We start from the raw sequence: 27,688 nt of genomic DNA on the forward strand, positions 1-27,688 counted from the left end.
TTACAGGTGTGAGCCACAACTCTTAAATAAATAAAGTGTGATTTTATTGTATACGAATTATACCACCACAACAAAAAAGAGGCAAAGAGAATGAATCTTTGGAGTTTTCGGGGTGTTCTACGGGATGGCAGTGAAGAAACACAGGAAGAGAAGACAAAGAAAGCAGATTGGAGACCAGATGACTTGTTGATACATGATGCATGAGAGGCAGGGAAGAGTCAGAACTAATGCTTAGGTTTCTGGCTGGAACAGCTAAGTGACTGGTGGTGTTATTACCGACTTGGGGGAAAACTGGGAAAGGGTCAGGTCCATATAGGATGTTGGTTGGGTCAGGGGAGGAATGAGGAGGCTAAATTTTGACATGTCAGCCTAAAATACCCAGGAGATATTACATGGGCCCATTATGCCACACTCATGCTGTTTCTCTCTTGCCTTGCTGGTTTCTTCATAACAGTATCAGATTTTCCAGGATTCATTCCTTGGCTCTTCTCATCCTCCACAGCAATGGTTCTCAATAAGTAACATTTCACCTCCACTCCCCAGAGGGTTTGGGGGAAATGACTGAAGTGTTTTTGGTTGAGGGGAGATGTGTGCTATTAAAAGTCCGTGGCGGCAGGGTGCAGTGGCTCATGCCTGTAATCCCAGCACTTTGGCAGGCTGAGGCAGGAGGATCACCTGAGGTCAGGGGTTCAAGATGAGCCTGGCCAACATGGTGAAACCCTGTCTCTACTAAAAATACAAAAATTAGCCGGGTGTAGTGGCATGTGCTTGTAATCTCAGCTACTTGGGGGGCTGAGACAGGAGAATCGCTTGAACCCAGGAGGTGAAGGTTGCAGTGAGCCAAGAACGTGCCACTGCACTCCAGACTGGGTGACAGAGCAAGACTCTCAAAAAAAAAAAAAAAAAAAAAGTCAGTGGCTAGGAGTTGTGGATGCTAGACAGAGTTAATTCCACAAAATGAGGAATTCCTCCCTCACTGGACATTCACATAGGTAAAAGGGATGTTTATAATTATCTGAATATCTAACTTTTTTGTTATTCCATTTTAATTATTGCAAAATTTCCAGTAATGCAATTATCACATAAATTGAGAGAGAACTGTTTTCTATTTGTTCAGAACTTGACTGAGAGTTGTTCTCCATTCCAGAAAAATTACGTCTCCAACATAACTACAGTTCTTGATGTGTGAGTAATCAATTCATCACTGCTGTGACTATTTATAGCAGTGATAGTACGCATAGGTGTCAAGACCTAGCTACCCCGCTGCATCTTCTAGTGTAGACCATTTCCAAACATTTACATAATGAAAGACATTTTATTTTATTATGGTTACTTTTATTTCTCTTTTATATCAGAGATGTCAATATGTATGTATTGTGAAATTATGTCTTAGGTAAATTAAGACATGATTATCACGTTGGGATAGAAAGAGGTGGTGTTACAAAACATTTGTTATCAAAAGGGGAGTAGGATCTAATATGGTTAAGAAAAACAGTTCTGTAACGTAGCAGGCTCTGGAAGCAAATCACTTGAGTGTATGTTGGTTTGTTTGATCATTTACTATTTTAATATGACATTGAGCAAGTTAATTACCCCCATCTGCAAAGTGGGGATAATATTTCTACCTCACATGGCTATGTGAAAGCTACAATTAATAATTAATTAATATTTGTGAAGCACTTAGAACAGAGCCTGACTGGCATATATTAACTTTCAAATACATTTTAGTTAAATAAGATAAATACACTTGGCTGTGCATGGTGGCTCACACCTGTAATCCCAGCACTTTGGGAGGCCGAGGCAGGTGGATCACCTGAGTTCACGAGTTCGAGACCAGCCTGGGCAACATGGTGAAACTCCATCTCTACAAAAAATACAAAAAGTAGCCAGGTGCAGTGGCTTGTGGCTGTAGTCCCAGCTACTTGAGGCTGAGGTGAGAGGATCGCTTGAGCCCAGGAGGTGGAGGTTGCAGTGAGCCGAGATCGTGTCACCGCACTCCAGCCAGGGCGACAGAGCAAGACCTTGTTAAAATAAATAAACAAATTCTCTCCAGGAACTCAAATCCACATTCATATTTATACATTATTGTGAAAAAATTTAAAAATTTAAAAATATTATGCATGAGCCTTGCCTAAAAAAATACTTTTATATCTCACAATGGTATTTGGTAAAGCCTTGGGAGGAAAACAAAATCTTTTCTTTCAAGTACATAATTTCCAAAGTATTAAGCTAATCATTTGCCCTTCTCAGTAAGAGAAGGAGAAGTTAGAGAACATTTATGTCCTGATAACTTCAAAAGCCACAGCAACAAAGACAAATGGAGAAAAAGGGCTTATTTAAAATTAAATTTGTACAGCCCGTTTCTCTTTATAGAACCTTGTTTCTGGTTCCGTTCCTAATGGATTGATGCAAGTAAAATGAAAACGACAACACTAGCAGATTCATTTATTTATTTATTGAGAAAAGATCTCACTCTGTCACCCAGACTGGAGTGCAGTAGCATTATCTTGGCTTACTGCAACCTACACCCCACCCCAGGCTCAAGCGATCCTCCCACCTCAGCCTCCTGAGTAGCTGGGATTACAGATGCACACCACCACACCTGGCTAATTTTTGTATTTTTAGTAGAGATGGGGTTTTGCCATGTTGCCCAGGCTAGTCTCGAACTCCTGAGCTCCAGCAATCCATTTGCCTTGGTCTGGCAGATTTAAAGCCAAATACAATATGAAGCCTGTTTCCCTCCGCACTGATAACCCACAAATGTAACCATAAATGTAACCCTCCAGCCTGAGACCCCTCCTCTCCCCCTCCCCAGCTCCTCTCTCCATTCTCAGGTGAAGCTTTACATTTTCAAAGAAACATTCTTTGTTGCATAATCAATGTTTTCCTTTGTTTCACACTTTCTTAGAGCAACATTCCTATCTTTCTGTGCACTTGCCATAGTTTGTAATTATACACTTTTTGTTTGCTTAAGAAAAAAAAAAAAAATCAGCCGGGCATGGTGGCTCATGCCTATAATCCCAGCACTTTGGGAGGCCGAGGCAGGTGAGTCACTTGAGGTCAGGAGTTCGAGACCAGCCTGGCCAACATGGTGAAACCCGCTCTCTACTAAAAATACAGAAATTAGCCGGGTGTAGTGGCACACGTCCGTAATCCTAGCTGCTGGAGAGGCTGAAGCAAGGCAATCAGTTGAACCCAGGAGGCGGAGGTTGCAGTGAGCTGAGATCATACCACTGCACTCCAGCCTGGGTGACAGAGCGAGACTATGTCTAAAACAACAACAACAACAACAACAACAAAAAACAAATCTGTCTGCCTTCCTAGTCTTAATCCACCACAGTAGTTCCACACAAGAACCAGAGAAGACAGTCCTAACACAGTGCCTGGCACATAGTAGGTGCTCAATAAATATTGTGTGAGTGAATTGTCATTTTGGCATTCAGGGGTACACAGGTGAGACAACGGCTAAGGTTTAAATTTGAGAGTCATCTGCATTCAGAGAGTACTTAAATAGAAGAGAATAAACGAGATTACCCATCCTAAAGAGAGAGTAGAGAAGGTGAAAGAACAGAAGTCTGGAACAAAGCCTTGGGAGTGGGGAGATCTCCAACATTTATTTGATATAAAACAGAAGATGTTAGCAAAAGATACCAAAAAAAAAAAAATGGCTAGAGAGGTAAAAAGAACTCCAGAAGAATATACTGTCAAGATGGCCTAGCAAAGAGATTCTCTTAAGAAGGAGGGAGTGTTAGGTTGTGGCAAATGTAGCTAAGAAGTAAATCAAGATGAGGACAGACATGTTTCCATTGAGTTTGGCACTCTCAAAGTCACTTGCGACCTTCATAAGAGCAGTTTTGGAGGAGGGATGGGGATATCAGGTTAAAGAGAGCTGGGAGAAGGAGGAGAGCCAGTGGAAGGTGCTTGTGTGGAACACTTTCCCAAGAAAGCATTGTTGGGAACAAGAGCAGAAAAATGGAGCTGGAGAGGAATGACGCATCAAGGGAGTTTTGGGGTTTTTGCTTTTTAATGAAAGTTACTAGAGTTTGTGTGGTGATGGGAAATATTCAGTAGAGAGAATGATTATTTAGTAAAAAGAAAAGATGGTAACAGGAAAAGATCCCTTAGAGGGTCCCACATAAGGAATCAGTGCTGATCTTATATTGTCATTTTTCTTCAATGTATGCACCAAGTTTAAGTAAGAGATAATTTAAAAGTGACTAGCATGACCTCATATAGAACACTCTACACTGCAGCCCAGGAGGGCTCAGATGGGATGTCCAATCACTGTCGACAAACCTTCTGGAAATCACATCTTTTTTTTTTTTTTCCATGTTGCCCAGGCTGGAGTGCAATGGCGTGATCTTGGCTCACTGCAACCTCCGCCTCCTGGGTTCAAGCGATTCTCCTGCCTCAGCCTCCTGATTAGCTGGGATTACAGGCATGTGCCACTATGCCTGGCTAATTTTTTATTTTTAGTAGAGGCCGGGTTTCATCATGTTGGCCAAGCTAGTCTCAAACTCCTGACCTCAGATGATCCGCCCACTTTGGCCTCCCAAAGTGCTGGGATTACAGGCATGAGCCACCGCGCGGTGGTGGGTAAAAATCACCCCACCAAGAAATCACATCTTATTAGCTTCTCTGGAGCTGGGAATTAGTTCCAGGCTTTCTCAACCTTGGTGCTATTGGCATTTTGGTTCAGATACTCCAGTGTTGTACGGGACTGTCCTATGCATCACAGAATATTTAGCAGAATCCCTGGTCCGTAGCTATCAGATACCAATCAGTAGCATCCAGTGTGACAACCAAAAAGTTCATTGCCAAATGTCCTCAGGGGTAGGGATGGGGGCAACATTGTCCCAATTAAGAATCACTGAGTTATTAAAACCTAAAAAAGTCTAATAAAAAAATCAGCCAATCTTAACAGCTGTGCAAATGTTGATAAATATGACTGTTTTCATTGCCTTATGTTGTTGTAAAAAATTATTCCTAAACCTGGTATGAAAGCATATTGTGCCATACATATATGTTCATATTTTTAAACTCCTAATGAAATACCGTAGTAACTTTTTAAACATTTTAAGTAGAAAGGATTATGAAAGAAAAACAAATATGTGTGTAGGTAAGTGAACCTCAGGGATGATAGCAGGAAAAGGAAAGTCACTAGCATTTATTCGGTGCCCACTACGTTTTATATTTTGTAAGCCTGATTTTTTTTTCAAAAAAGTGTTTTTATATGCTCATCGCAAAAAAGAAAAAAACAGATACACTAAAAGAAGAAAATGAAAAAAGTCATAATCAGTTAACATTTTGGTGCATATGTTTCATGACTTTCTGTGCATTCATTCACTAGCTTATCCTCTCGGAGAGGACAGAAACCCAACATGTCCAGGGAAGTTTTGTTTGTTTTTAATGGGAGAGATTCAAGCATGTTGTAAAGCCAGTTGAGACTGGGCGCAGTGGCTCACGCCTGTAATCCCAACACCTTGGGAGGCCGAGACGGGCAATCACCTGAGGTCAGGAGTTCAAGACCAGCCTGGCCAACATGACAAAACCCCGTCATTACTAAAAATACTACAAAAATAGCTGGGCGCAGTGGTGCGCGTCTGTAATCCCAGCTACTCGGGAGGCTAAGGCAGGAGAATTGCTTGAACTCGGGAGGCAGAGGTTGCGGTGAACGGAGATCGCGCCACTGCACTCCAGCCTGGGAGACAGAGCGAGACTCTGCCTAAAAATAATAATAATATAATAAAAAATTTAAAAAAATAAAGCCGGTTGAAGGACTTAGGTCAGAAAAAGGAGAACGGGATGATCCACAGAGTGGGGTTTCTGAGAAAGTAAAGGTTATAGATTTTAAGCACAGAGGAGGAATTATCTTTAAATTAGAAGAAAAAGCATGATGAGAGGTTGGAAAGAACACATGCAAGTGAAAATATGTATCCTACTGCATCTACATGTATGTATATTGTTGTATCTACCTGCAGATATGTCTTATTGTATCTACATGTAGGTATGTATGTATACTTTTAATGTACACATATGCATCTGTGTCTACATATATACATATCTTCGTGTATCTACATGTACGTATCTGTGTCTACACTAAGATGTTTCTTACTGTGTGAGCTACGTTGGAACCTGCTTTTTCATTTATTCTATCGCAACCACTTCCCCCATGCCGGGATTATTCCTCCACATCATTTTTACAGTGTCCTAATACATGCCAGCAACTGTTTTTGAAGCCATCTAGTAGCGCTGGACATTTTGGCTGTTTACAATTTTTCACCATCATCAATACCACAGCTTAGTATCTCGATGGTGAAATATTTGCAGATACCCAGAATTATTTCTTGAGCAGAAAATCCGTGCAGGTGGAACCGCTGAGTCAAAGGTCGGTGGATAAAAATCGCTCTTAAGCCTCACAACCCGCCTCAGGTATGCATTCTTTACCTGAGGAGGAACAGAGAAACAGAGAGGTTAAATAACTGGCCCAAGGTCAAAAATAATTAGAAGTGGCTGAATTCAAAAGCCGCGCGGGCTCATCAGGCTGCGGTTGGGGTAGAATTTGCGTTTTAGGCAATTTTTTTTTTTTTTTTTTTTGGCGTGTGTCAGTGGGGGAGGGGCCGGGCGGCGGGTAGGAAACTTGTGTCGCAGCAAAGAAGGAGGAGGAGGGGAGGGACTCCCCTCCTCGGTCAGATCGGAGTCTGCTGCACCGAAAAAGGTTGGGCTCGGGGCTCCGCAGGCCCCCCGCCAGCCACTCCGCGGGGCGCCTCGGAGGCTGTGACCTCCAAGGAGGTCCGGCCGGGTGCAGCGTGACACGCCGGGGCGGTTGCCAAGGACCTGCCCAGTCTGCGGGTCCAGTTGCTAGGGCCTCCATCTTGGGGGCCAGTGGCCGCGGCGCCCCCGGAAGGGGTTGCCGAGTGGGGCATTCACTTCCGGTCTGGGGCCTGCGGCGGCAGTGGTGTCGGCGGCGGCGGCGGCGGCGGCGGCGGCGGCAGCGGGTCGGTGTAGAAAATGGCGCTGGTGCAGCGGCTCGGGCCTCTCCCCGCGGCGCTGCGGAGGGCTTGAGGCTCGCGAGCCTCCTTCGCCGCGCCCCACTTGCTCGTGCACTTTACACACATGAGGTGAGCGGAACAAGGGCCTCCCTCCGGGCGGGAGGAGCCGCGGGCGCTGCCGCAGGGCCCGCAACCGCGGCGACGGCGGCGGCAGAGGCGGCGGCGCCGGGCGTCCCCGAGACTTCGGGCCTCGGCGGGAGGGCGCAGGCTGTGTTGCTGCGGAGGCCGGGCGGGCGGCCCGGGGGAGCCTCGCTGCGCTACGCCGCGCCGCGCCGCGGGGGCCGGGCCGAGGTTGCGCCTCGCCCGCGCCGCGGGACCGCAGTCCGGGCTGCAGCCCCGCAGCTTTGTGAGTCCCCCTCCCCCCGTCCTCTCCCCTCCCCCATCCGGCCCCGGCGCGAGCCTCTGCCGCAGCAGCTCCGTTTTCACGCGCATCTCGTTTTTGTGTGTGTTTTTGTTTTGTTTTTGTTTTTGTTTTTTGTTTCAGAGAATTGGAAGCTAAAGCTACCAAAGACGTAGAAAGAAATCTTAGCAGGTAAGATGGGCGAGCTTTCCATCTCCCGTCCCACGATAATCGTATATTTCTACTCCGATTCGCCCTTTCTGGGTTGAGAAGTTCTCCCGTGACATTTTCTTCCGCACCCGGAGAGCAGACATTCGGGAGAAGCGGCCTGGGGGAATACTGGAGGGATTGCGGGGAGATACGTAATTACGCGTGTGTTTCTTTCTTTTTAAAAAAAAAAAAAAAAAAGCGCAAAGCAGTTCTTGTAAACTTAGTTAAAGCATTCTCACCCTTTTAGAATTTAATTAGGGGACTTGTGCATTAATTACTATTGTAAATGGTTGCAGGCATTGTGTGACTCATGATTGAGGCGGCCCTTATGGCGGGCTGTCAAACTGTTTTGGCTTCCCCGTTATTACTTTGTAGCTCAAATTGTTGCTTTTATAAAAAGATACTATGTGTTCGCATTTTCTCCCCCCCCATACATTGTAGTCAGGCGGATTCTGTTGCATTGGAAGCAGTTTTGTCCTTGAACTTTACCAAGTATAAGCTGCGTTTTGTTTTCCTTTGAAACTCCATTTCTGTCCATGTTCGGTGTGTGCTCCTTTCATCAGCTGGTAAAATAATTAAAAATCTTTTCTCCAGAAGAGGTTATCGTTCCTGTTGGGCCCTGCTGTTTTTGCATCACCGCGAAGGGAGAATTTTTTGTTTGTTTTTTTAAACGATGTCTTTATGGCATGGAAATATTTAGCTTCATTGAGCTGTAATTGCATAAGCATCAAGGAATTGTACTGTATTTAACTCCTTTTCACATTCATTTTCTTTCCTACCGTCTTTTCCTTTCTTATTCACCTTTTTCTTTTACATCATATTGGGACACTCAGGGAAACTTAGCCAATTAACCAAATCCGTGAATAGCTTTATTTTTTTTCTTTTTTTTTCACTTGTTGAAAATAAAATTTCTCCTATCTCAGGTTTTAATGTAGTTTGCTCTTGATGATTGCGGGTTTTAGGTTTACGTTGGGGTTTTTAACACTCACATTTCAAATCTTCTGAATATTTTGTACCGTGTAGAATTGTTCCAAATTGCTGGCCTATTGAGTTTCATAAGATACTAATCTGTTCAGGTGATCGTTAAAGAATGTGTTCAGATGGTGAAGGATAGGCATCATTGGTTTACCCAGTAAGGGATTCTCTGTTACTCAAAATAATTATGGGATCATTTAAAGGAAATTAAGTCTGACATCACTGACTGTTTGTGGTATATTTACATAAATTTTGTCAAAATCTAGTAAGGAAATGTTAAGATATGAAACCATTAAAGAAAACAGGTTGAGCCATTAAGGTGTAATATCAGCAGAACAGAGCTTAGAGGTCTACTTATCCTTCCATTTTTGTTTTGTCAGGTAAATATCAGTATAATTCCTATGAAGGTGCTCTAGTACTTAATTAAAAATTGTCTGTGCCACAAGTATAATTTTAATATTAGGTAGAACTCGAGTCTCTGGGTTGGCTATTTATCAGAGTTTGAATTCCAGCTCTGCTACTTGGAATATGACCTTGACTCTTGGCAAGTCACTTAGCCTCTCTGTCGAATCTGTCAAACGAGCGGCGTGGGCCAGCCAGTTGCCGAGGTCTGTTAGGCCTTTTGGGTTACATAAAAAGGAGTAAAGTGCTGTCCGTGTTCACAGAGGGCATGTACAGTCTAGTAGAAAGACTATCATAAATGCGTAAATAACAGTAATACTAGGTAGATGACGTAGGAATCAAAAGATACCATCCCATTCATGTGCTTGAGAATATTCAGTTGGTCAGAAGGCATGAAAGGAAAACCAAATATCAAAGAGATTGTAAGGCAATGTGTACTAAGGATCCAATGAGAGGGAAGCTTTTCTTGCAGGTTAAAAGTGTTCTGAAGAAGGAGAGAGGTGATTAGGTGGGCAGATGCTTCCTTCATCTCCATCTCTAGCTGTGTTTCCTTTTTCACAAAAAAGAATATATCTGTCTTTACCCATTAGTGCTCTCCCCAGGAAATCAAGGCATTGTATTCATTGAGTAACCATTTTTTGAGCATTTTCGATATTTCAACTGTGGGACTGGGCACTAAGCCAGGGAAGAATGTAAGTAGTTAAATTTATTGATTGCTTACTATGTGCCTGGCACACTTCTCCTAAGATTTTACATGGACTCATCTGATCCTTGAAAAACCCTGTGAGGTAGATAGTAGTATTATCTCCGTTTTGCAGATGAAGAATTTGAGGTATAAAGAGGTTAAGTAACTTGGAGGAGACCATATCACTGGTAATTTGAGTAACTTTTTAGGCTTCGAACTTGAAAAATTTGAAAATTTCTTTTGGTAGGCGGAACCCACAGATGCATGCAATACTTCTAGATCAGTTTTTTAATCTGGACACTTGACATTTTGGACCAGATAATTTATTATTGTGAGAGTTGTTCTGAGCATCACAGGATGTTCAGCATCTGCAGTAGCACTCCCTGTCCAGTTGTGACAATCAAAAATGCTTCCAGATATTGCTAGATGTCCCTGGGAGTGGCGCAAAATCGACCCTGGCCGAGAACCACTGCTCTAGATCTTCATTAGGAATTGTAACGTGAAAGCCTCCGAACTTTTAGATGTTGAGTTAATTTAAACATCTTTTGGCCAAGTGCTGTGGCTCACACCTATAATCCCAGCACTTTGGGAGGCCAAGGCGGGTGGATTGCTTGAGGTCAGGAGTTCGAGACCAGCCTGGCATAGTGAAACCTCATTTTTACTAAAAATACAAAAATTAGTCGGGCGTGGTGGCATGCGCCTGTAATCCCAGCTGCCTGGGAGGCTGAGGCAGGAGAATCTCTTGAACCCTGGAGGCGGAGATCCGAGATCGTGCCACTGCACTGCAGCCTACTCGACAGAGTGAAACTCTATCTGAAAAAAGAAAAAAATAATCTTTTAATAACATGGAAGCCTAGACCCCATTATGTAGATCCTCAATTTGGAAGCTCTGGTTTCTGAATGTCAAAGATGTGTTGCCATTCTCCTTTTCCTCTGCTAAGCTGCAGATCCTCAAGACAGGGTCCCTGGTAGCCAGTGCCAGTTAAACAACATTGGCACAACTAATAAATTTAGTTTACTATCATAGGTAAACTGTCTTTTAAAATTCATAGTTGGCCATTAAAATTGTCACATTATGTTAGTATCATGGGAGCCATAATATCTACGTGAGGCGATTACCATTAGAACTGAACTTTGAAGAATGGAATCAATTTTGAAAGGCAGATAAAAGGGCACTGTAAGAACAACAACAGAAGTAAGGACACAAAAATCCAGAAAGTACAGGAGATTTTGATATTGCAGTGGGTAGTTCAGGTTATATAAGGTATTTGTAGCAAACTGGTTGAGGCCAGATATAGAGGTTCTTGAATGTCAGGTCGAGGAACTTGTGCATAAATTTTTAGGTATGGGAGCTATTGCATGCTTTCTGTTGGGTACTGATGTGATAGAATAATCTTCTGGTCTGGGATTACTAACCAGGTGTATTTATGGGAGAAAACTAGCGATCTAGGCAAGAAGCAATGGAGGCCTGAATTGAAGTGGTGGCAAAAAGAGGTGAGTGAGGCTGGACCTAGTGCCTAACGCCTGTAATCCCAGCACTTTGGGAGGCCAAGGCAGGAGGATTGAGCCCAGGAGTTTGAGACCAGCCTGTGCAACGTGATAAGACTCTGCCTCTACAAAAGAATTTTTAAAAATTAGCTGGATGTGGTGGTATGCACCTGTAGTCCCAGCTACTTGGGAGGCTGAGGTGGGAGGTTTGCTTGAGCCCAGCAATTTGAGGCTTCAGTGAGCTGAGTTTGTGCCACTGCATTCCAGCCTGGGCAACAGAGTGAAACCCTGTCTCAAAGCAAAAAGAGAGAGAAAGGAAAAAAAAAAAGATGAGTGTATAAAATACTGAGGAAGTAAGAATCTGGGATTTGACAGCTGATTCGGTGTCAGAGAAGTCAAAAATACATAGGAATCTTCATCATGGGTGAATGAGAGTTTGACCCAACCTCTGAACAGAATAGAAGTCTGAGCAGAAATAGGAGTTTGGGGAGAGAAGATGCTAAGTTACATTTTGCAGTTGTAAAAAAAAATCTGCCAGTACTGGTCTAGACCAGTAGAACTCAGCTTGTCTAGTCTGAAAAAATATTTTGGAGGCCAGAATCATTGAATCATTGAATATTTAGAGCTGGACTATGACTTTAGGTAGAAATCAGCCAGCATTCTGACTATCTTCATTTCTCAAGTGAGAAGGCTGTGGTTGAAACAGATTGAGTAACTTACGGAAGTTTATATTCTCTATCAAGTGACACAGCTGGGATTTAAACAGGCCTTTTGACTCTAATTCTAGTATTCTTCCCATTGTGCAGTATTTTATTTTATATTGCACAATAGATAAAATATAATTTTGGTTTCTCCTTTTTTATTCTAAAAGAGTAAAAGCAGTTATCTCAATATGTTATATTCATTCTAGTGATGACTTTACTATCATGTACTAAATATGTTTTGTTTAAAGTTAACTTCACGTTATACTGATTTGTCCCCCCATAAACCAACTGTATGTCATCATATAACAAAAGTTGTTAAAGGTGCTATATGCCATATAATGTTGCATCTAAACTGGGACACTTGTCTGAGATGCTTTTGCCTGGGACAAATGCTATATTAGAAATGACTAGGACTGGCCAAGTGCTGTGGCTCACATGGGTAATCCTAGCACTTTGGGAGACTGAGGCACGTGGATCATTTGAGGTCAGGAATTCAAGACCAGCTTGGCCAACATGGTGAGACCTCGTCTCTACTAAAAATACAAAAATTAGCTGGGTGTGATGGCATGTGCCTGTAATCCCAGCTACTTGGGAGGCTGAGGCAGGAGAATCTGAACCTGGGAGTTGGAGGTTGCAGTGAGCCGAGATTGTGCCACTGCACTCCAGCCTGGGCAACAGAGTGAAACTCTGTTTTGAAAGAAAGAAAAGAAACGACTAGGACAGCAGGAGGAGTAAAACCCCAAGGCATTAGGTCTCCGTAGCTAAGGTGGATCCCACTAATGCAGTTCATCAACCGTTGTCTGAAAAAAAAAAAAAAAAATCTGATTTTGTTAAGCTTTTCTTTTGCTTTGCTGTGATATGGTTTGCAGGCCAGCACATGCATATTGCTATAGGTTGGTGCGAAAGTTAATTGTGGTTTTTGCTCATTTTTAATGTACCAACCCAATACGCTTTTTTTCCAGCTTAATTTGGCAATTAGGTGGTAAATCACTTGATAGAATAAATTAATCACAGACTGTAAGCTTAATTTAAAAATGTGTAACAACCCTCTGTGGAAAATTTGAATATAAACATAAAAAGAATACCATTCTGTAAGCTCTTTTGATTTTTGGCATCTGAAATGTCTGAAAGTATAAATTGCAAAACATCTTTACAATTTTAATGACAACTGCAAAAGTATTGCCCATGATTGGAAAGACTAAAATGGTATGCATTATATGTATTCTGTTCAGACTGATGCATGATAAGTCTCTCACTGAAAAAACAGAAATCCCTATCTCATTTTAAAATTTTAAAAAATCGGCCGGGCACAGTGGCTCATGCCTGTAATCCCAGCACTTTGGGAGGCCGAGGTGGGCAGATCACCGGAGGTCAGGAGTTCAACACCAGCCTGACCAACGTGGTGAAACCCCATCTTTACTAAAAATGCCAAAATTAGCCTGGTGTGGTGGCACATGCCTGTAATCCCAGCCACTTGAGAGGGTGAGGGAGGAGAATCTCTTGAACCTGGGAGGCGAGGGTTGCAGTGAGCTGAAATAGCGCCATTGTGCTCCAGCTAGCCTGGGCACAAAAGCAAAACTGTGTCTCAAATAAATAATCATTCTAACCTTAAGCAAAATTGGAAAAATGTTGCAACGAATACCTGTATCTCTTTACCTAGTTTTAGTGATTATTAATATTTTGCCACATTTGGTCTATCGTGACATTGCACAGCAAAGTATGGCAGTAGGTATCTCACACAGAATAAGGGCATTCTACCTGACGGCAATCAAATGATCACCCACAGGAAGTTTAACTTTACGGTACTGTCTGGTCCCTATTCAGATTTTCCCAATTTTCTCAGTTGTTTTTTTTTTTTAAGTTATATTTGTTCTTTCACTCAATTCCTGTATCCTGGGTTGCATTTAGTTGTGTCTGAAGTTTCTTTTACATTAGGAGCATTTTCCTGCCCTTTTCTGCTTCTCTCTTGACAATGACATTTTGAAATAGTCCAGTCTAGTTGTTTTTGCATTCTGAAATTTGCATTTTTTGGGTCTTGTCTGTATGATTAGGTTCAGGTTGACCCCTTTTGGCGGGAGTATCCCATAGGTGATGATGTGTTTGTCTTCAGTATTCCCTCCCCACAGCATTTTGAGGTAAATTAACCGAAAGGTTATCCAATACTCTTCTACACTGACTTCGTGTTTCTTTCATTTTAGGAAATGCCAAACGATTGGTTTAAACTGAGATGTAATTTTAAATATTTGAGGTTACAGTAATTACAGGTCTTTGTATTTAAATCGATCGGCCATAATGATTACTGCTTTTATGAAGATTTATGCTGAAGGTAGCTCCCTTACTGTGGGACATAAAAGTTGCTTGTTTTCAGCTTTGACCAGTGATGAACTGATAACCCTGGTAGGAAAACGAAGCATTGGGGCTGAGCTTGTAATACGCTTTCTTAAAAGAATGCCCCATTGAAATTAGAGTGGCACGGTGCCACCAGACCAAGGGTTCTCATCCTGATGCCACAGAGGGACCACAGGTGTTATGAAGTGGTTTGCAAAATTGAATGTATGCTAAAATAAAATAATAAAAATAAAACCCACGACAAAAGCAGATATGGTCCTTTGTGCTCATTAGATCTCAAAGGGTCATTACTCCTCAAAGATTAAGAAACTGCTTCTTTATGAGGAGGTTGTCAGAGAAGCTGAATAGTATCAATAAGAGGAAGATGTTTGAGATTCAAAAGGAAGTAATAGTCGACTAAGGCATAGCTTCTTTCCATCTTAAGAAAAAGCCACCCATGAAAATAAATATAGTTTAAATTTCCTATTTAAGATGTCTTATTTTAAAAGTGATTTGCATACTCTGTGTGTTTGAGTTGGCTATGAAGGAGAAATCCTAGCATTTCCACTCTTGTAACTAGGGAAAAGCATTTTGAATTTTTAGCAGTAGTATATTATGTGATGATGACTCAGCTGACTTCCCGTTTCAAATGGAATGTTCAAAACAGATTGAAACCTGGTTGAGGAATTTTATACTTTGAACCTTAACAAGATATTTTCTGCAAACAGTGACTGATTGGATTTTGTATAATAACAAACAAGATTAAACCAACTCAGTTGTTTTGCTGTTCTTATTAGTGGTTTTCAGTGAGGGAGCACTTATTGAGCAGTTTGCTGCAATAATATTGAATATTTTTAGAGTTATGACGTCTGTGTTTTGTTGACTTTGGTCCCTTCTTTCTCTCATTCTTTTGAAGTTTCCCTAAAACACGTGTGCACAGATGGGAGAGAATGGTAGTTAAGTAGGTGCTGATTTTAAATGTCCTTTTAAATATCATTTATTCCTTGATAATTGACTATATAACTGATGTAAAAGAAATATGTTTTATATGTTATTCCACTTGTGAATCTCTTTGCAATGTGAGGCATGTAGTGAAAATCTTACAAAGATAGGGTCATAAAATGTGCATTCTCTACACTGCTGCAGGATAATCGTCCTCGAGCCACGTTTCTGAGGCCTGTCGGTCACTATTTCTTAGAAACCTTTGTTGGCTCCTTCCCAGTGACTCTGGAATTAAAGCCCAGACTCTTGTTTTTTGCTCAGCTTATCAATTTAGCACTATCCTTTCCACCTTTTGCTCTGTCCCTAACTCTTACTTCTCTGAATGTATCTTTCAGTTTCTCTCAACTTTTAAATAACAGCTTTATTCAGATAAAATTCCCATATGATAAAATTCACCCTTTAAAGTCCACAAAGTGTAGGATTTAATGGTTTTTAGTATATTCACAGAGTTGTGCAGTCAGCACCACCATCTAATTCTAGAATTTTCACCCCTTCACCCAAAAACCCTATAATAGCAGCCACTCCCCATTTGTCCCTTCCACCCAGCCTCTGGCAACCACTAATCTACTTTCTATTATAACTCTTTGGATTTACCTATTTTCGTTTAAGTGGAATCATACTATATGATTCTTTTGTGCCTGACTTGTCTTATATAGTGTAGTGTTTTCAAGGTTTGTCCATCACGTCGCATGTATCCTTTATTCCTTTTTATGAGCAGATAAATTTCATTGTATGGCCATTGCCCATTTTGTTTGTCTGTTCATCAGTTAATGGGCATTTGGGCTGTTTTTACTTTGGGGCTATTATGAATACTATTGCTATGAACATTCATGTACAAATGTTTGTGTGGACATATATTTTCAATTCTATTGGTTATATACCTAGGGGTGGAATTGCTGGGTCATGTGGTAACTCTGGTTAGCTTTTTGTTTGTGGTGTTTTGTTTTGTTTTTGAGACGGACTCCCTCTGTTGCCCAGGCTGAAGTTCAGTGGCGCAAGCTCAGCTCACTGCAACCTCCCACCTCGCAGGCTCAAGCCATCCTCCCGCCTCTGCCTCCCAGGTAGCTGGGACTGCAGGTGCATGCCACCATGCCCGGCTAATTTTTTGTATATTTTGTAGAGATGGGGTTTCACTGTGTTGCTCAGGCTCTATTTAACTTTTTGAGGAACTGCCAGACTGTTTGCAAAGCAGCTGCACAGTTTTACATTCTCATCAGCAATGTATGGAGGCACTAGTTTCTCCACATCCTTTCCATTGCCAGCATTTGTTAGGGTTCTTGTTTCTGATTTTAGTCATCCTAATGGATGTAAAGTGGTATCTCATTATGGCTTTGATTTACATTTTCCTAATGGCTAATGATGATCAGCATCTTTTCATGTCCTTATTGGCCATTCATATATCTGATCTGAGAAGTGGCCATTCAGATTCTTCTCCCATTTTTAAATTAGGTGATATTTTTTGTCATTGAAAAAGGTCTTTATAGGCCGGGCGTGGTGGCTCACGCTTGTAATCCCAGCACTTTGGGAGGCCGAGGCGGGCGGATCACGAGGTCAGGAGATCGAGACCACGGTGAAACCCCGTTTCTACTAAAAATACAAAAAAAAAAATTAGCCGGGCGTGGTGGCAGGCGCCTGTAGTCCCAGCTACTCTGAGAGGTTGAGGCAGGAGAATGGCGTGAACCCGGGAGGCGGAGCTTGCAGTGAGCCGAGATTGCGCCACTGCACTCCAGCCTGGGCGACAGAGCGAGACTCTGTCTAGAAAAAAAAACAAAAAGGTCTTTATATAGCTTAGATACAAGTTCCGTATTAGATATATGATTTACAGGTATTTTTTCCTATTTTGTGGCTTTTCTTTTCACTTTCTTTCTTTTCTTTTTTTTTTTTTTGAGACAGAGTCTTGCTCTGTCGCCCAGGCTGGAGTGCAGTGGCATGATCTCAGCTCACTGCAAACTCCACCTGCCAGGTTCAAGTGTTTCTCCTCCCTCAGCCTCCTGAGTAGCTGGGATTGCAGGCACCCACTACCACGCCCAATTAATTTTTGTATTTTTAATAGAGACAGAATTTCACCATGTTGGCCAGGCCGGCCTTGAACTCTTTACCTCAAATGATCTACCCGCCTCTGCCTCCCAAAGTGCTAGGATTACAGGCGTGAGCCACCACACGCAGCCTCTTTTCACTTTCTTGATGGAGTCCCTTGAAGCACAAAAATTTAAAATTTTGTAAATCTAGTTTACTAGTATTTCTTTCTGTTACTTGTGTTGTTGGCAACAAATCCAAGGTCACAAAGATTTACTTGTATTCTAATAATTTTATAGTTTTAGTTCTTAACGTTTAGTTCTGTAATTCATTTTGAGTTAAGTTTTGCATATGGCATGAGGGCTCCAGTGTCATTCTTGTTACGTAACTATCCGGTTATTCCAGCTTCATTTGTTGAAAAGACTTTCATCTTGGCACCCTGTTGAAGGTCACTTGATCGTAAAATGAAGAATTATTTCTGGACTCTCAATTCTGTTCTGTTGATACTATGTGTTCATCATTATGCCACTTCCACACTGTCTTGATTACTTCAGCTTTGTTGTAGTAAGTTTGGAATCAGTATGAGCCTTCCTTCAAGATTGCATTGGCTGGATAACCAGAGACTAATTATTAAAAAAAAATTTTTTTAAAGATTGCATTGACTATTCTGGTTGCATTTCTATGTGAATTTTTTGATCAGCTTGTCAATTTCAGCAAAAAGACAGCTGAGATTTTGATAGGAACAGTGTTGAATATGTAGGCCAGTGTGGACAGTATTGCATTTTATAATATTAAGTCTTCCAGTTCATGAACATGGAATCTTTTCCTATTTATTTAGGTCTTTAATTGTTTTCAAAGACGTTATGTAGTTTTCAGTGTGTAATTGTGCTGCTTTTGTGGAATTTATTCCTAAAACTTTTTGATGCTATGTAGGTGGAATTGTTTTCTTGATTTACTTTTTGGGTTGTCCACTGCTACTGTATAGAAATACAGTAGTTTTTTTTTTTTAAGTTTTTTAAAAATTGTGAAATATGTAAAATTTACCATCTTATCCATTTTAAATGATGTAGTTTGGTGGCATTAAGTCCATTCACATTGTTGTGCAGCCATCACCACCATCCATCTCTGCAACTCTTCATCTTGTAAAATGGAAACTCTATACCCGTTAAGTCATAACTCCTTATTGCCTTCAGCTCTTGGCAGCCACCATTCCACCTTCTGTCTCTATGCATTTGATTATTCTAGATACTTCATTAGTGGAGTCACAGAGTGTTTGTCCTTTTGTGACTGGCTTATTTCACTTAGCATAGTGTCCTCAAGATTTGTCCATATTGTAGCGTGTGTCAGCCAATTGATTTTTGTATGTTGATACTGGGTTCTGCAGCTGTGCTGAACATGTTCATTAGTTCCAGTAGTCTTTATGTATATGGATTCATTAGGACTTTCTGTATACAAGAGCCTGTCATCTGTGAATAGAGATAGTTTTACATCTTCTTTTCCAATTTTGGTGCATGCTTACTCACACACGCACTCTCTTTTTTCTGACTGGAACCTCCAGCTCAATGTTGAATAGGAAGTGGCAAGATCAGACATCCTTGTCTTGTTCCTAATCTTGAGGAAAAGTATACAGTCTTTATCATTATGTATGTTGTGAGCTGTGGGCCTTTATCAGGTTAAGGAAGTTTTCTTTTATTCCTATTTTGAGTGTTTTTGTCTTGCAAAAGGATACTAGATTTTGTCAGATGCTTTTTCTGTGTCTCTTGAAATCATCATGTAGCTTTGTCCTTCATTCTATTAACATGGTGTATTTCGTTGATTTTCATGTTAAAGCAATCTTGCATTCCTGGGATAAATCCACTTTGTGTAGTCCTGTTTGTATGTTGCTAGATTTGGTTTGTTACTCTTTTGTTGAGGAGTTTTATGTTTGTATTCATAAGGGTTATTGGCCTATAGATTTATCTTTTGATACCTTGGTTCCCTTTTGGTACCTGGTACCTGATTTGCTCTGGTTTGCAATCTGGGACCTTTAGCTGTTGGTTTTATGTCCACCTAATTCTGCATTGTACAATAATAATTGTTTTTATGTATTCAGTTTTATTTTCTACTGTATGCACTTCCTCCTTTGGCTGCAACCTTCTTTGCATCCTAACCTTAGCTTAGTGCAGTGCTTTGTGCCTAGTCTCTCATGGCTAGCAATTAGTGTACACTTTTTACATTTTATTTATTTATTTTTCGGGGGACATGGTCTTGCTCTGTTGCTTAGGCTGGAATACAGTGGTGTGATCGTGGCTCACTGTAGCATTGAATTCTTGGGCTCAGGTGATCCTCGTGCTTCAGCCTCCTGAGTAGCTGGGACTACAGGCATGTGCCAGCTACTGGCTAATTTTTTAATTTTTGTAGAGACAGGGTCTTGCTGTGTTGCCCAGGTTTGTCTCAAACTCCTGGCCTCAAGTGATCCTACCACCTTGGCCTTCCAGAGCACTGGGATTATAGGTGTGAGCCACCACACCTAGTCCCACTGTACACTTTTTACATGCATCTGTTAAGTACTTCATCTGCATTACCCAATTAAATCTTCACAACCACCCATTGAGGGAGGTACAATTTGAGACGTCTCATAAATTAGATGATGAAGGCTTCAGAGAAATAAAATAAATCGCTTAAGGTTACACACGTAGATGGTGGAATTGAGGTTTAAGACCACTTCTATTTGACATTTGGACCTAGGGGTCTTCACTGCATGCTCTGCTGCCTAGGAAATGCTTGTTTGAATAGATTGGAATTGAACTGGTCCTTAAAGGAGAAGTAACATATGGGTAAGAGTAAGAGTTAAAAGAGTGCATTTTTGGCAGTGGTATTGGGGTTACAGTGTTAGTAAAGGCAAGGAAGCAGGAATTGGAATCTAATTAGAGTGCCCAGTGACAGGGAGTATTGTACAAGTAGGACTGTTTTTTGTCCCCAGAGCAGTAATTAGTCCTATTTGGAAGAGTGAGATTAACATCTAAGATAATTAGAAAATGTCTGGGCGCAGTGGCTCACGCCTGTAATCCCAGCACTTTAGGAGGCCGAGACAGGTGGATCACCTGACGTCAGGAGTTTGAGACCAGCCTGTCCAACATGGTGAAATCCTGTCTCTACTAAAAATACAAAAATTAGCTGAGTGTGGTGGCAGGTACCTGTAGTCCCAGCTGCTCAGGAGTATTGTACAAGTAGGCAGGAGAATCACTTGAACCGGGGAGGCGGAGGTGGCAGTGAGCCGAGATCGAGCCATTGCACTCCAGCCTGGGTGACAAAGCAAGATGCTGTCTCAAATAAAATAAAATAATTAGAAAATGAGTATTGTTTAATTAGAGGTCAAGGATGAGGTTTGTTTGGATTGGGAAGAATCATAAAGGCACTACTAATTAAGCCTTAAAAGAAGAGTAGGATTTGGGTGGGTAGATGTAGCAAACTGAGTTTTGGGTCAGCCTTACCACAGCCTTGTACCATCTGACAAGTCATTAGGACTTTCTGATCCTCAATTTCTTTAACTGTCAAAGGGGAATAATACCAGTGCTGTGTTTCAGAGTTGTGAGTTCAAAATGGATAATATCAGAGTGCTTTGTAAATTGTAGGTGTTTCTGTCCTTATGGTGGAGTATCTATTGTTTTCTGAGTTTCTAAACTAACTTTCCTCAATCTGAGCTTTTAATTAATTTATTATTATTATTTTTGAGAAAGGGCTTTACTCTGTCACCCAGGCTGGAGTGCAGTGTGGAATGATCTTAGCTCACTGTGCGACCTCTGCTTTCCTGGCTCAAGTGATCTTCCCGCCTCATCCTCTTGAGTAGTTGGGACTATAGGCATGCACCACCACACCCAGTTAATTTTTATGTATTTGTAGAGACAGGGTTTTGCCATGTTGCCCAGGCTGGTCTCGAACTGCTGGGCCCAAGCAATCTGCCTTGGCCTCCCAGAGTGCTAGAATTGCAGGCATGAGCCACCGTGCCCTGCAGAGCTTTTTATTTTGAATTAATTTCCGATGTAGAGAAATGCAAGAATAGAACAAAGAACTTCTGAATATCCTTAACCCTTAATCCTCAAATATTAACATTTAATCACATTTACTTTATTCCCTTTTTTTTAATACATACTGTTTTTTACCATTTAAGAGTAACTTACAGACATGATACCCTTTAATCCTGAACACTTAGTTAAAGATATTTTCTTGGTAACTACAGTACCATTATGAAAATGGGCATAGTAACATTGGCACAGTCTTAATAGCAGATCTACAGATCTTACTCAGATTTTGCCAGTTGTCTCAATAATTCCCTTTAGAGCCAAACAAAATCTATTTTTTCCTGGTCAAGTCTTCAATCTAAGATCACAAGTTGCATTTAGTTTTCATGTTTGTTTAGTTGCCTGCATTCTGGAAGTTTCTTAGTTTCTGTTCTTCAGGACCTTGATATATTTAAAGAATACAGGCTAGTTACTTTGTAGAATGTCCCTCAGTCTGTGTTTGTCCGATATTTCCTTATGACCTGATCAGGTTATGCAGTTTTGGCAGGAATAGTACAGAACTGATGTGGTGTTCGCAGTACATCATGTCAGGAGATGCCTGATATCCTTTTATCCCATTATTGGTGATGGTTAACTTCAACTGCTTGGGTAAGGTGGTCTCTGTCAGGTTTCATCACTGCAAAGTTAGTATTTTTCCCTTTGTAATTAATAACACTATTGTTGGGAGATACTTTGAGAGTATGTAAATGTCTTGTTTCTCATCAACGTGCTTGCCTTAACCAGTAGGGCCAAATAGTGATTTTTAAAGTCAACCATTCTTCTTACATTAGTTGATAATTTACTGTAAGATTTGATACTTCTCTCCATTCACTCACTCATTCATTCATATTAGTATGGGCCCATGGGTTCTTATTTTATTCAGTTGTTTGTAATTTTTTATTAGCATAATTTATCACTCAAATTGTGGTGCTAGTGGAAGCCCCTTTCAAGCTCAACTTCCCACTTTTTGAGATCCATACTGTCATCTGGATCCTTACTGCTACCTGTTTGTGTGCTATTCTCCTTCCTTCCTAAGGAGAAGACATGTCAGCTAAAGCTAAGCTAAGAAATATACAGCATTGCTGCCACTCTGTCTATTGTCCTCTTTTCTCGTCATACTCTGTCACAAATATATGTATTTTATAAATTTGTATATGTACACATCTCCAGAATTTCTTTATGCACATACAAGGACATGTAAATATATATATATTCATATCCTTCTCAACACAAAAAGATACCACACTGAGCCTTAGATTTTGTTTTTCCAGTTAACTTTAAGCCTTCCTGATCCTTTCACGTCAGGGTGTAGAGGAGACCTTTGTTTTGCAGCTGCATAATATTCCATTTTATGGATATATCCATTTTATTTAACTACTGTATTTGCAGATAATTGTCAGTTATTGTAAATAGCATGTTCCCCACCCTTCGATACGATGACCCCTTTCCACTTCCAGATAACTGTTAGTTGTCCGTACTTTAAAAAAAAATGCAAAACTTCATTTTATCCTGTTCTCTTCATTTTACAGCTGTAGCTTTTGAAAAACTGATCCAAATCTCCAACTTCCTTACCTATTTTTGCTCCAGTTCAGTTTTCATCTCTACTGTCTGGTGAATTCTATAGTTTTGAAGGTTGCTAGGGACTTCCTGTTGTGTAGTGCTAGACAGGTTTTGGTGATTAATTTAGGTAGGAGGATAAAAATGAGAAAAGGAATGGGGGGTGGTAGTCAAATGGGAAAAGAGGAAGACTGGAAGGAAATAGAAGAAGGTGGGATCTGCACGGGAGAAAGTAGGAGAACAGAATGTTTTTTGGCAGAAGATGTGAAGTGTATTTTTATTTCTAGCTTGTAACATACAGCTGGCTTCTATGTGAGGATGAGCTGGCTTGTGGTGTGTTGCTGACTGATAGGCTAGTTGGGCCCTCAGGAAAGTTGCTTCCTGTTTTCTGTCTCCTAAAACAAAATAGAGACGCCTAACCCCTTGTCCCATTATTGTCATTTCTCCCTCTGTTGCCAGGGTGGCAAGCAGTGGCACAATCATAGCTCACTGCAGCCTCTAACTCCTAGGCTCAGTTGATTCTTGGGCCTCAGCCTCCGGTGTAGCTGAGACTACAGGTATGCACCACCACCCCCAGCTAATTGTTAGGATATTTTGAGTTATCTCAGATTTATTCTTTGCTTGCTTTTTTCACTGCCACCATGGTAGTTTGGGGAACCACACATTCACTTAGATTTTCGCAACAGTCTTCTCACCCTGTTTTTGCCAATTTATTGCCTATTCTTACCCAACATTTTCCCTCCCTTTTTCAATTCCAGTCAATGCTGGTCCCTGCAGTTGTCATGCTGACAAGTCTCCATGCTTCGCTTGTGCCCCCACCTTTCTGTGCTCCTAAAAAATCTTGCCTGTTTTGCAAGAGCCAGATCAACTTCTTACTGCTCCATAAAGCCTTCCACAGTTGAAACAGCTCTTATACCTGTCTTATTTCACTAATCTTGCTTACAACCTGTACCAAATGTTTGCTTGTTTTCTTATTTCAGATGTGTTTAGTTGTTTCTACAAAATTGTAGGAATTTTTTTCCTATAAAAAAATCATGTTTCCTAGCTGAGTACAGTGGCTCACCCCTGTAATCCCAGTACTTTGGTAGGCCGAGGTAGGAGAATTGCTTGAGCCCAGGAGTTTGAGACCAGCACCACCTCACTCCAGCTCGGGGCAACAGAGTGAGACTTCGTCTCTAAATAAATAAGAAGTTTAGTGCTTGAGGTTTCTATTGGGAGCTGGTTCTGTACACTATGGAAATCTGCCCCCCGCCCCACTTTAAAATTACTGTGTAGTATTCCTTGGTGTGATTACAGGATGATGTAACTTTCCCTATTGATTGGTTTTTGGTTATGATTTTATGCTGCAGTGTCTTATCTTTGTACAGTTCCTTTTTCAGAGGCTTAGATTTGAATTGATGGATCATAAGATAGTGACATTTAAAAATTCATTGTGAATAGATACCCAGATTGCTCACCAGAAGCTTAGTGCTAGTCCATACATACTTCCACTAGCAAGTACAAGAGTACCCTTCAGAAGGGATTAATTTTAATGATATTCAGGGCTGGGAATGTAGGAAAAATTGACCATCAATTGTCAGGAAGTGCAAGAGTAGGAAGGGGCATTCTAGCCCTGAGGTGTACCCTGCTGCCTTGATAGGCCCTTTAAATAGAGACAGACTCTCACTATGTTGCCCATTCTGTTCTCAAACTCCTGGCCTCCCAGACTGCTGGGATTACAGGCCTGAGCCACCATACCCAGCCAGAAACGCATTCTTGAACAGTGCAAGTAAATCATTTGTAGTGGCTACTGGAAGATACGGGCAAAATTTGAAGCTTAGCTTGATTTGTTGTGTGGAATGTACCATCCTAATCTTTATCTATTTGTTTTTTCAGATCGAGATACTGCATTTCCCCTAGTCAATGTATGACATCAACTTTAAAATACAATTTACATACAGTAAAATTCAAACGTTGAGTGTGTAGGTGAATGATTTGACAAATGTATACACCCTTGTAATTACCACTCCAATCAAGTTAGAAAACATTTCCATTTTCCTGGAAAGTTCCCTCAGTGGCATTGACTTTTACAGGCCACCTCAAGGGCTTTATATATGAGATGCAGGACATAAGTTCTGATAAAAGGGGAGTCTGGTTTTTACAGACAACGAGGTAGATTCATAGAACTTACAGATGTGAGGTATCCTGCAAAGTAGCCTTCAGGGCATGGATGATTGCTAACTGGAGTGTTGTCTTGGTGGCAGGTGCATCGAACAGGGTGGCCCACTTAGGGCTTTCAAATCCATCAGTCCTTGCTCCTCTTGATAGTTGTGGTAAATGATATAGTCAGATGTCTTAAATGAGTCTCTATGAACATTTAACTCCTGGAAGCTGACGTGTTTGGGCACACAGGTGTTGTTGTTGCTGCTGCTGCTGTTGTTTTTCAGTTGGCTTTCTCTGAAGGTGGAGATATGGGAAAATGCATGACTGGTTGGCTGTGATGATGGTGTTGAAGAACAAAACTTACTCCCCTCTGTGCTTACAGTATCGGCTGATACTGTGATATTTCCTTGAGAAGAAATGTCTGGTACATCTTTTAAGTACTAAGGGGGATATTTTTGGCCAGGAAAACACTTGCTAGTAACCTCATCAGAAAGTCTTGAAAATGAAGTTTGAGAAAGGAGAAAATACTCCAGATAGAGACCATTACATGGAGTAAAATTATAGTGACATAGAAGATCAGAAAAGGACATGTCTGTAATTCATAGCAGAACATGAAGAACAAATGCTGAAGGTGCTAGATGTTTCTGAATAAGTACCTATGATATTTTGACACAAGAAGGGTAAAGACAGCCTTTTGGGTGCCACTGAGGACTGGTGAGTTGGATTCATGGCTAGGCAATTGAGTGCTTACTAGATAAGCTTTGTGCTAAGTAAGCAGTCCTAATTCTTATAAAAATACTAAGACATTGACATGTATGGTCATTTGCCCCCAGTTTTTTCATGAAGAAACAGAGGTTGAAGAAGATTAAGTATTTTTAACTAGTAATCAGCTTTTAATCTTGACTTCTGCATGTCTCAGGGTAAGTAACATGACAGTGGTGTAACCTAGTTGCCGTTGTTTACTGATTTTACTCTGCTGCTCTCATATGCTGTGGCTTTCTTGCTCCTTGACTTCTCTGGGATTGTAGTGTGAGTGAGCTTGTTCAGTCTTACTACCTCCTGCACACAGAATTCAAAAGAGAATGAGTCATGGCCACAGTTGGCAGGAATCTGTTATGTTACTCCATTAGCCACATGACACTTCTGCTTGTAACAAAATGACAGCGAAATATAGCAACAGTTATCATACTCTTCTTCCAGTTATCCTTTTAGCTGATTTTAGTAGTCCTATGCTTAACTTTACTAAGTTTTTATCAATTGTGCATGTCATTCATTTCATTTTTCAGTGTCTGCATCTCCTCTCAGTCTGTTCCATCAGCAAAGCCAACTTAAATTTTGTTTAATCTCATTGCAGTGCACCTATAGCAACCCCTTCCAGTTTCTTAGGCACTTGTCTATCTTTCTCCTTTTATCTTCTTCAACATCCCTACTGCCATATGCATTCTAGCCTTGATAAATAATGTGCAGCTTCCCAAATGTCTAGTTCATATCTCCAGACCTCTCCTTGTCTGCCTGATACTCCTTTTTTTTTTTTTTTTTTTTTTGTGAGACAGAGTCTTGCTCTGTCGCCCAGGCTGGAGTGCAGTGCACCGTCTCAGCTCACTGCAAGCTCCACCTCGCAGGTTCACGCCATTCTCCTGCCTCAGCCGCCCGAGTAGCTGGGACTACAGGTGCCCGCCACCACGCCCCTGCCTGATATTCTTAGTGTCCCCTCTGGAAAGCTTCCTCAGGGCAGAGTTAGGTATTTTCATTTTGTGTGATGCTTTTCTTTGGGTAACTGGTGATTTTGGTTGTTGGTATTATGAATGAAGGTTTAGGGTCTAGACTTTAGGGTGATGACTATAGGTAGCTGGAGTGAGTTTCTTCCACCTTTGCAAAGGTTTCTTTGCCCAGTAGACTCCTTCCCTGAATGGGAAGGCTGATCTGTGTGAAGGGTGTTGATTGGCAGGCTTTACTTTACAGTGTGATGGAGGGAGTGGCAGCAGCCTCCAGTAAGATGGGCTTTGTTCTGGGACAACCAAACCCATTCAAGCACCTATCAGACTACTGTGGAAGGTTTTGTTTCTTCAGAGAGTATTTCTTTGGCTTTAGGCTGCATTTAGAAGCAGCTATTATCTGTGGCCGTGTAGGCATCTGGATGGGAAGTGAGTGGGAGGGGTTGAGTAGCTATGGCTTTTCTATTCCTTAGGCAGTCTTTTTGCCTCATGCTCTCTTGCTCTGGTCTTCTGGAACCTTCTCTAGAGCCCTACCAGAAAGGATGGTGCCTAAAACATCTATTTCAGACTGCTCTTGTGTTTATTCTTGGGTGGGGTGGCTTTTGCTTTTGTTTATTCATCTGCTTTGAATAGAATAAAAAAGTAATAACCTTTTTTCCTGAAAGGTAATAACCTGTTTCTTGAAACACATTTGCCCAGTCTGTCACTTTGAAATCCTGAACCAGAGGTTCTGTTGACAACTTTAACCTTTTGAGATTTTAAAAATTTAGACTAATATGGAGAATACATTATTAGGCCAGGCATGGTGGCTCATACCTGTAATCCCAACACTTTGGGAGGCCGAGGTGGGCGGATCACTTGAGGTCAGGAGTTTGAGACCAGCCTGGCCAACTTGGTGAAACCCCGTCTGTACTAAAAATACAAAAATTAACCAGGCACAGTGGCAGGCGCCTCTAAACCCAGCTACTCGGGAGGCTGAGGCAGGAGAATCGCTTGAAGTTGGGAGGCGGAGGCTGCAGTGAGCAGAGATCA

The 27,688-nt window shown here is 41.4% G+C and overlaps 1 protein-coding gene across 6 annotated transcripts in view; it reads left to right on the top strand.

Moving 5' to 3' along the window:
• Positions 1-27,688, top strand: part of TNRC6A (trinucleotide repeat containing adaptor 6A) — a 213,661-nt gene that overhangs the window by 107,607 nt on the left and 78,366 nt on the right. The window contains exons 1-2 of one of the 6 annotated variants that reach the window (XM_032157144.2): positions 6,874-7,121; positions 7,537-7,584. The exons of the other annotated variants lie outside the window; for them this stretch is intronic. Coding sequence (XP_032013035.1) covers positions 7,117-7,121; positions 7,537-7,584 — 53 coding nt within the window. The 5' untranslated portion in view covers positions 6,874-7,116. Of the gene's footprint in view, positions 1-6,873; positions 7,122-7,536; positions 7,585-27,688 lie in introns of those variants that run through there. 6 annotated transcript variants of the gene reach the window in all.

The sequence above is a fragment of the Hylobates moloch genome, unplaced genomic scaffold, assembly GCF_009828535.3.
Source record: "Hylobates moloch isolate HMO894 unplaced genomic scaffold, HMol_V3 SCAFFOLD_6, whole genome shotgun sequence".
Classification (NCBI taxonomy): Eukaryota; Metazoa; Chordata; class Mammalia; order Primates; family Hylobatidae; genus Hylobates; species Hylobates moloch.